General features: G+C 49.4%; 2 protein-coding genes across 2 annotated transcripts; one reads left to right on the forward strand and one right to left on the reverse strand.

Moving 5' to 3' along the window:
- Positions 1 to 2,525: 2,525 nt before the first annotated feature.
- F5891DRAFT_940104 (uncharacterized protein) lies at positions 2,526 to 3,556 on the forward strand (the record flags this gene model as incomplete). The annotated part of the gene is made up of 3 exons (XM_041374261.1): positions 2,526 to 2,828; positions 2,877 to 3,232; positions 3,286 to 3,556. 3 exons carry the CDS (start codon positions 2,526 to 2,528, stop codon positions 3,554 to 3,556), a joined length of 930 nt encoding a protein of 309 aa, XP_041232717.1.
- A 3,705-nt stretch (positions 3,557 to 7,261) lies between these two features.
- Positions 7,262 to 9,884, reverse strand: F5891DRAFT_1274028 (uncharacterized protein; the record flags this gene model as incomplete). Its single annotated transcript, XM_041370162.1, has 8 exons — positions 9,574 to 9,884; positions 9,187 to 9,527; positions 8,999 to 9,139; positions 8,906 to 8,948; positions 8,817 to 8,858; positions 8,509 to 8,766; positions 8,389 to 8,454; positions 7,262 to 8,345 (listed from the first exon to the last, which is right to left on the reverse strand). Exons 1-8 carry the CDS (start codon positions 9,660 to 9,662, stop codon positions 7,262 to 7,264), a joined length of 2,064 nt encoding a protein of 687 aa, XP_041232718.1. The 5' UTR covers positions 9,663 to 9,884.
- Positions 9,885 to 10,084: the final 200 nt, after the last annotated feature.

The raw sequence follows: 10,084 nt of genomic DNA on the forward strand, positions 1-10,084 counted from the left end.
GGGTGGAGTGAACGCCTGTGTTGAGTGAGACCTGATTGGTTTCGAAACCAGCGTGCGCAGCCTGGAGCCGGGCATGGAAGCTGAAGTAGGTGGTGAGCACGGCGGGGAGGCATATATGTGTTGTAGGCCAAGTTGATGTTGGCAGTCGAAAAGTATATCTGAAGGTGAACGAGAAATTCGGACCGGCACCAATGTGACCAAACCAGGCTAAATGCACAAATGAAGGCTAGATTCGGGGGTTCTTGAAAGCGCCCAAATTACATAGGCTCATTGACGTTCGAGCAACACCAGAAACTTGAAGGTGTCCAATACAGTGAACTCTGGGTTCACAGCACCCGAAATATGCCGAAAGTGTTACTGAACTGCCTCCTTGCCGGACAGGTTTTAGTAAATGTTGATGTTCAAACTGCTTGCCGAGAAGCGCTTGATGAACATTGACGCCTTGCAGCAAAACTATGGGTAAAAATTAATATTCAGACTACTGGGGCTGGTGAAAAATACTGGTAGACAAACATTTGGGAGCGGCAGGCGCGAAAGGATCGCGGTAATCTAGTGGGTACGTCAGCTTGGTAAGGGTCAATGTAGATATTTATTCAGAGTCAGCTTAGACTACAATTTTTGAAGAATGGTGACGAAACATACCTTGTTGTGAGCTACCATCGCCCTCAAATTTCTTTACCCTCCCAAACGCTCCATTGACACCATGCCCACCAGCGCAGCTCCAAAACGCATGGCGACTCGACCTAAGAATGCAACTCAGCATCCAGGACATATTCTGACTGGGGGCGAAAACCGTACAAAAAGACGTACCAAAGCTCAAAAGGCCGCCGACGACCAACGTGAAGAAGAGGAGAAGAAGGCAAGTAAAGCAGCTGTAGTGGAAACTAATAAGCGCGTTGCGGCATTTCATAAAAAGATGGAGACAGACCAAGCTGCTGCGCGTGCTGATGCACCTAAGCCTAGTCGTCCTCGTCCTCGTCCTGTGAAAAAGGCTGTGAAAGCTCCAGAGACCACCGACTTGACTACGGCTGCCGGTAAGGCTGTTGGCGCTATAGGCAATGGTGGCAGGGCTGATAAATCAGCAGCCAGTGCCAATATTGAGCATCCTGGGAGTGAAGAAGACGAGGAGTTGGAGGTGCAGATGCCAGGAGCACGCAAGAAGAAGGGAAAGAGGATGGTGATCCCAGTGAAAACACCTGTGAGAGATGCGATTGATGTGGCGGGTGCCCTTATCGCCAACGAATCAACACAGGCACGTGATGATGATAAGTCGTCTGACTCGGATGTGTAAGGCATTTAATCGTTTTAACCATGAAGCTCCATCTGACTGAAACATCACTTTTTTTCTTCAATCTTATGGTCTATGATGACGATGCTAGCTCTCCACCTGGTTCTAAAAAATTCAGTCATATCGGTCGTATCCCGAATTGGAGGACGCACATTCACATTGGAAAGCCATCCTCCGAGTCCAACTTGAAGCACCGTGGGAGAGCTTCTGGAGCGCCTTCTACTACTATCTCTAGTGCCACTCCCTCCTCTAAGCTCACCAGGGGGAGCACTTTGAGTAGTGGTGGTGCCTTACTCACGCCTATCGATACTCCCGATGCTGGGGCCAACGACGTGTCGGATCTTTTTACAACTCTGTTTGCAGACGACGAATTAACCGACTCAGTCGAGCGCTCTCAAGCACTCGCTCGTATGTCAAAATCAAAGGCTTCTCAGGTGAGTCCAACCATCTAGTTTATTTCTATGTGCTAACTGCATTTCCAGGGTGTCAAAATTTCTCAAAAGGTCTCAGAGAATTCTCGACTTCAAACGAAGTTACCCCATCGCAATGCCAATCTGGCACCCAAGCAGCTCGACCCGATTGAGCCTGATGTCACCGCGGATGATGGTGCCTTCAATCTCGTGGGCGATGATCTTGAAGTGAATGCGGAGACTGCTCCTCCAGTAACTTCCCTCGTTGACTATGATTCCAATACCGAGAGGGAATCTGATCTTGAACCCCCTCCTTCTGCACAGGTTCCAAAAGGATACTATGATGCCGACCGGCCTCCACGTCTCGCTCCATCCTACTTATCCCGCCCTACCAGCGTCAAGCGCAAACTCGTAGATGCTGAGGATGACATTACTGACGATGACTTGATTGAGGACACTCTAATCGAGGACAACCTCATGATCACAGATGACTTTGCGATCGAGGACGACCTCATGTTAACGGATGTGATCAAGGACGACATCATGATCGAAGACGACCTCATGATCGAAGACGACCTCATGATCGAGGATGGCCTGGTCGACAAAGACTCACCCTCCTCCGAAATCGAGTTTGTGGCTCACGTCGAGCCTGTGGTCAAGACTGTGGTCAAGACTGAGTACAAACCAGTGTCCTTGCGGTTGACTTCTACGGTAGTGTGCTTTGGGTTCAATTATTTGAATTCTACTGACTACAAAATTTATAGACCGGTGTCGGCGTCAAACGCAATGCCCCCCCTGCAGCAAAGCGGCTGAAGTCTTCTCGCAGCATGTCCAGCATTCCAAGTACTGTGAAACCTCAGGCTGGTCCCGCGAATCCGTTAGAGGTGACAGTGGAGATCCTCCCCCGTTCTTCATATAGGATCAAGCATCTTCCTGGAGGACCTCGGGCAGTGGCTAGGTGGAGCACAACCTTCATTCCCACTCTCATTTCTGCTATCGGAGACCAGGAAGAAGTCTGGGGTCGTATCGAGTCGGAAGCAACGTTCCACGCTACTATACAGGACACCTGGGATGCTGTCTATGAAGATATCCCCCATATCGTCACGAATGATGGACCCGTTATAGCTATAGTGAGTTATCTTTGACACTATTCATGTCTGACCTTTATTTTTTCCTAGGCTCTGCAACGGCTATCAGAGTGGCGCAATTGCATTGGCACCACGGCTGTCACGGTATACACAAACTTCCTGTCGTTGCAAGATGATGTCAAGACTGATGAAGATCGCAAAGCATTTTCCGAGAGCTTACTTGTCAAGTTAGCATTCCTGTATGGGAACATCCCGGAGGAAGGGAAATTGGAGAACCCTTTCGAGTCTGAGCTTATCATTCAGGTACTCACACAGCACGCATGCGCTACTTTGGGTGCTATTGGTGACCATCACACAACAGCGCATGCAAAAGGTGCACTCAGCCTTTGCACTGCAGCGGCATGTATCTTCCTGCCCTCTCTTCACAGCACGGCTAATTATTTCCTGTGTTTTAGGTGGAACGTGCCATCCGCCTTATCGCTTCCGAGACGCTTGTCAGCGAATTGGAGGCGAACAGTAAAGGCAAGGCCGTCAAGGTCCCTCACTCTCTCAACAAGTCCTCGGGCAAGATCAGCGGCTCTCGAAAGGCGTTCTCGGACACTAATTTCGGTGTAATGACCAGGCGCTACATGACATCCATCAACCGCCTGCAAGACTCAGTCATCCAGGATATCTGGGAACAGGCGAAGGAGATTGCCTTTAAGAGGCGCGGTGCACCCTCCGCTCCAGATGAAGACTCGGAGGATGAGCGTGCACTCATAGGGTTCTAGTTGTTGTCTTTCTTGTTGCCCACTGCATGCATCTCCTTCACTGCTTCACTGCTTCATAGTATGCTACTGCTTCGCTAATTGCTGCTTCTGAAACTCCTTTTTAGTGTCTTTTGTCCAACTTTTTCTATACTTAATCTACTTGTCGCTTGAAATGCTATGTTTTGCCGTCATTTTTCTCTCAAAAAGTGTGATTAAGTCGCAAACAAGTAGAAAATAAGTGAGATAAGTGTTATTACTTGCTGCTACTTTTGCTAGCACTTGCACTACTTACAAAGGCAAAATTATCGAAAAAAGGCCAAAATAAGAGTGGAAAAAGGTCCAGTCAAGAGGAGGCATCTGCTTTTTCAACTTAAAATTGCTTGTGGCAAGTGGGTGTCACAGTTCTTGCGCGTGGCTTATCCGCACCTTTTTTGGAAGTTAACCGGCGGCAAGTTACAAAAAAGGCAGTTCAAGAAATGTGAGAATTTACTGATGTTGTTGCACGCTTCCTTGGTACTCCCAGCAGGACGAGCGTACCTCGTATCGCTGGAAGCCATGCTACCTACCTTCCGTGATCGTCCGCACATGCCACGTACCCCCCCAAAGACCACCAGCGACGACCTTCGCTGGTGGAAAGCCAACTTCACTCAACCAATCATATCCCGCGACATCCCAGGTCCAATTGAGGTCATCGACCCCTCAGCTTACTCGGACGCTAGCTCAGGCACTGGCGTCGCGATATGGATCAATGGCCACTGGCGGGCATGGCGTCTCCTCCCCGGCTGGAAGGCCAACGGCAGGGACATTGGTTGGGCAGAGGCTGTCGGGATGGAGTTTCTCGTCAGCGCAATCCTTACTCAATGCGCAGAAGGTAGCTGCATCAAAGTATTCGGCGACAATCGCGGCGTCGTCGAAGGCTGGTGGAAAGGCCGGAGCCGGAACAAAGCCACCAACGACGTCTTCAAACGGATCCATGAGCGCGTCGCAACGGCACAGTGTTCCATACTCACCCGCTACGTCCCCAGCAAGCACAATCCTGCCGACGGCCCTTCTAGAGGCGTCTTCCCGTCCCTTAGCCTCCTCCTCCCTCCCATCCAAATCCCTACAGCGCTCGAACTCTTCATCGCCAACTTCGATGACCCCTTACTCCCTTCTGAACGCAGCTCTAGTGATGCAGAGGTCAAAACGTACTCACCTCCAGCTTTGCGCAGTCCCATGCATCACCGATCAACAAGGCTCAATGACAAGTTCAGGCGCCAAGGCAAAGAACTCCTCAAAGCGGCGCAAACTTAGTAAGCACGTTTTTCATTCATCATGCATCACAGCACCTGAAGGGGCAACTCCCTTCACAGCCTATGCTACTGATCCTGCCCTTAACACCTCCATCCTACGTCCGCACTGCCCAGCCAAAGATCGGCTCCGTCTTTGGCTTCCTTCGAACCCTCGATTAGCGACGACGTCCCTCCCTCACGCGGATGCCCAGCAGATACAGAATGTTATGATACACGCCTGGGCGCGCAGCACGCAAGAGACGTATGGCAGCGGCATCCTCGCATACCACATCTACTGCGACTCCAAGTCAATCACAGAGGATCTGAGAGCCCCCGCATCATCTGAGTTAGTCTCCGCGTTCATCTCTGACTTAGCCGGCTGTTATTCAGGCAAAACGATCACCGGCTACGTCCATGGAGTGCGGGCATGGCATATTCTGCATGGAATAAAGTGGTCACTCGAAGAAGACCAGATTGATGCGCTGCTAAAGGCAGCTAAAAATCTCACTCCTGCATCGTCGAAACGAAGGAAACGGCAACCTTACACGATAGTCTTCATAACCAATCTTTTGCAGAAACTGAATCCGGACGATCCCATCGACGCAGCTGTAGCCAGCTGCTTGACTACGGCCTTTTACTCCATCGCTAGAGCCGGAGAGTTCACTATTCCCAACCTAACTTCATTCGACTCTGCAGCCCACGTGAAACGCAGTGACATCCGTCACGAGAAAGACCGCAATGGTCTGGACACCACCGTCTTTCACCTCCCTCGCACAAAAACGTCGCACAACGGCGAAGACGTATTCTGGGCCAAGCAGCAAGGTATCACAGACCCAGAGGCAGCTCTGGAGAATCACTTTCGCGTTAACGATCCTCCGCATCAGGGCGCCCTTTTCTCCTACAGATGCAAGAACATGCACCGGCCTCTAACAAAGGCAAAATTCATATCGCGTCTCACTCAGGCAGCAAAAGACGCTGGTTTGAACCCTTTGCAAGGCCACGCCATTAGGATCGGAGCCACACTTGAATACCTCCTTCGAAACGTCCCATTTGACGTCGTCAAAACGATGGGGCGTTGGGCTAGTGATGCGTTTCAGCTCTATCTTCGCAATCACGCCCAGATTCTCGCGCCTTACTTACAAGACAACCCAGCCATCCAGAATGAATACTTGCGCCTTTCAATGCCGCGCGTACGTTGAACAACGCATGAGTCCTCGTCCACCTCCTACTATCATGGGAATCCGCGCTTCGCTCGATGCGTCGCCAGACTCCTATCAACTTGGGAGTCGCAGCTCACCTTTCCTTCACAGGGTCAGCAGATCGGGACCGGAAGGCACTGCGCGCCTTCGCCCAAATAGCTCGGAATCGTCTCTATAGTCGGGTCTTAGTCTTTCATGTATCGAAGTAGTAGTAGCAATGATTATTGTGACCTTATGCATCTACTCGCATCTCAGCGACTCGCAAAGATTGATTATTCTATTACGTAACGAGGAACGAGCGGAGGAATAGAATGTAGTCTTTGCGCAAGCGACGGATGCAGTACGACATCAGTAAACCGGTGAGTTCTTGCTGGGGATTATGCTGATTATGGTGCTTTTACATGGTCATATATTGCTTTATATCACTTTATATTACAATGTGACGAAAACCTTTCCTATATATTACGATATATAACGATATATGACGATATCTTCTTCTCACAGGTTCTCTGATGGCCCGAACTCTTTCTTTCGTACTGCGACGTCCTCGTGTTTTCAGCCTAGTCGTCCTCAATGACTTCGTATCTCATCCTTTTCTTTTCCCCACCCTTCCGCTCCCTTATACCGCATGGCACCTCTCGCAAGCGATCAACGCCACTTCTCGCACACACCTTCTTCAGTGGTCCGGACTGCACCAAACCACCTGTCATAGGCGTCCTGCGAGGGTTTTGCCCGCCCACCCTCGCAGCTCACCTTTCCTTCACAGGGTCAGCAGATCGGGACCGGAAGGCGCTGCACGCCTTCGCCCAAATAGCTCGGAATCGTCTCTATAGTCGGGTCTTAGTCTTTCATGTATCGAAGTAGTAGTAGCAATGATTATTGTGACCTTATGCATCTACTCGCATCTCAGCGACTCGCAAAGACAAGAACTTTTCTCAGGGTACACTGATTTTGGCAAAAGGATGCAAGCGAATCTGGAAACGAAAATGTTAGAGAGACTATAGGCACCAAGAAGTGACAGATCGAATATTACAGTATACTATTGGCGACACGTTAGGATGTTGGGGCAACAATATCAAACTCCACCAAAGTCACAAAGAGAATAAGTAAGCTCGAAAGTGATTCATAAAAGGTACATGTTGAAGTCAGTAATCTACCTACCACTAGCTAGTACCGAGACCCTACGATACAATGGTAAACTTTGCTGATCCTGAAGAGAGTTTGAACGCTTACTTCAGCGAAACCAAAGGAACTTGTTATCGGTGTGGTGTTTGAGAGAATACCTTCGGAGGGGGACGTGGTCCACGAATGCGCATTCCGCCAGCTGGAGTGGCACGACAATACGCTGCAAATGTTGAGATGAAAGGGTCAACAGGGCTGTTATCTTCTTCCGCTTCCTCTTGCACCTTCAGCGATGGAAGTCTACGAATAGATCGCTGGGACGCAGCAAGACTAAGAATGTCGAAAGACTGCTCTCCAAAGGGGCTCGGGGTGAGCAGCTTTGAAGAACGTGGGACATTGGTGACTGATTGTTCGGTATGGGATATTCTGGTAATGAATGATCGAGGAGATTGGTCAACAAAAGTCCTTCGCCTGGTAGGCGAGAAACTGCTCTGCCCAAACGTCAACCACCGATCACGTTGATCCCCTGAGCCCCAAGGCTTTTCATCAGAGGGCGGAGAAGTACTTATACTGTTACAATGGAAGTGGACAACTGGAGCCGGTGCACTCTCCAAAGGCAACAAGAAACTGAGGTCAGATGGCAGCGTGCTGCGACGGGGACGTCTCTTGGCAATATTCGTTTTGCCACGAAAGTCAGACACTCCGATGATATCGGACCCGTGGAGCACAGACTCGGCACATATTGGTGGTGATATCAGTGCTGAAAAGGGCTGCCTCGGTTGCAAAGTGGCGATCTTGATGCGAGGCCTGATCGGGAGACCTCTACGGGTAGGCAGATCTTGACGGCCCTCTAAGCTATTCGTGTAATCATTCTGATCAGGCATGTGACCAACACTAGCAGCATGAGAGGGTGGTCTGAAACGGGTCCTGGTGTACTCTTCCACAGCTCCGTCGTAACCATGACTTGAAACCGGTGAAATGTGGGTCTCAGCCGGATTGAGTAAACGGGGGCGAGATTGGGTATACTTTAATCTCGAGGCAACCCTGACCACACCAGTACTAGTACCAGTACCAGTCTGGAAACTACTAGCGGCAGTGTTGTAACTGTGAAGATCGGACAATATCGACGACGCAATAGAAGTACGGTAGGTCTGAGTAGTTGCGAAGTCCGTTGAGGCAGCGAACGGGTGGCCAGGAACATAACTTTGTGCACTGTTTCTGGAAGGTATGGAAACGTGAACAGTGCAGGTTGTCGAACCACGAAGGCTCATGGGTACTGGCATCGGTTCGCCAAGGATTGGTCTCCTTTGATGTTTTTGGAACATCGCTAGAGTTATTCAGGGTCAGAATTTCAACAAGTCACAACTCATCTCGGAAATACATGCCTAGCACAATGAGAGCCCCTATACTGAATGGAACGAATTCACCAACGATACCTATCACCTTCACACCAGGTACCAAGTTCAAGATGTCAAAGAGCAAGAGCGATAGGACGCGAAGTACCCTCGTATCTGTCACTGCTCCAATCCTATGCCTGAACTCGAGGAATGGCGGAGCAATAAAGGACAATAGTCTGCCGATCATGTAGAGCTCCAGGATCATGAACATTGCAGACATGGTCAAGGCTGTAGGAAGGTAGCTACATCGTAACGTTAGATAGAGATGTCATGAGCAGCACCTATCACCGACCTTGTCCTGTAGCACAAGTACGTGTCGAGCTGTAGTACATATCTGCAGCTATGATGAGTTCAATTCGAAACAAGAACAAGACTACATACGTGACTGTTCCTGCGCTTATAGCACATGTTGCAACCACGAAACCTTACACGTGTTGGTCAAGCCCGCATGTTAGACTGGGATGCACTACTCACCTCCAGCAACGAAAAGCCAAAACCAAGCCAAATATATTTCCCACCGCCATAGCTCGAATTTTCGTAGATCAATATTTAGGATAATCAAGCCCATGAAACGAGCACAAGCGGTAGAAATGCCTCCCAGTGCAATAATAAATGCTGCAAAATGAGATATGCGTTGCTATAATGACGGCTTTGTGACTCACCACAAGCAGAAGCTCCACTATTAGAATTGAATGACAGCAAGGACGAAAAGTGGGCCACGCTCGCAAAAGCGAAACAGAAAGAAAGTAATAAGACAAGAGCAGAGTTTTCTTCAATGCTAGAATTTCGATCATCCCAGAAAAGTGTGTCCATGGGAGGCTTCTCCGAATTGCTCCAAAGAGTGTCATGTCCGATGCGAAAGTCTGCATCTAGCTGCAGACACCTTCGCTCATCAAAGGCCTTGTAGCACATTCGATATAGGTGACACGTTACTGGCGAGGTCACGATGCATAGTAGGCTACAAATAAAAACCCAACCTAAAAAGAAAGATGCGATCTGACGACTGAGGCGCGGAATTAGTCAATACACTAGAAACACAATCGACTCACTAGTCGGGGTGTTCCAAAAATTCGCTGACGGATAGTGTTTTTGCGTCACGTATCACAAGAGCATTTCGAAATGCGTCGTAGGCCGGCATCCTGGACAGTGGTAGCGCTTGCGAAAAAAAGATGGACGAGACCAGCTCGGAAGACGAGAAGAACGTTTTGAGGACCAGCCTCTAGTACAACCATACACTGCACAGCGAGGGAACGTTAGGGAGTAACGGATAAGTTTGTGTCAGTCTGAAAATGGTTTGGATGATTTCAGTTTATATTTAACTTAACATGCACAGCCTAATTGAGATATATCAATAGCCATCACTATGATGGTGGTCACTGTCCACGGTGGCACTAGTACCTGTCCATAACATTGGCATATCGGAGCTACCTGGCCTCAATATGACAGAACGAGCCTTGACGACCACAAACTAAAAGGACCGCGTTTAGTAGCAAGTACTACTAGTAGTTGTGGTCTAGTGGCCAGTGTTGTCGTCAAGTTGGCGGGTGGCAGTAGTACTTA

Source organism: Suillus fuscotomentosus, assembly GCF_016647785.1.
Source record: "Suillus fuscotomentosus strain FC203 chromosome Unknown F5891scaffold_3, whole genome shotgun sequence".
In the NCBI taxonomy this organism is placed as follows: domain Eukaryota; kingdom Fungi; phylum Basidiomycota; class Agaricomycetes; order Boletales; family Suillaceae; genus Suillus; species Suillus fuscotomentosus.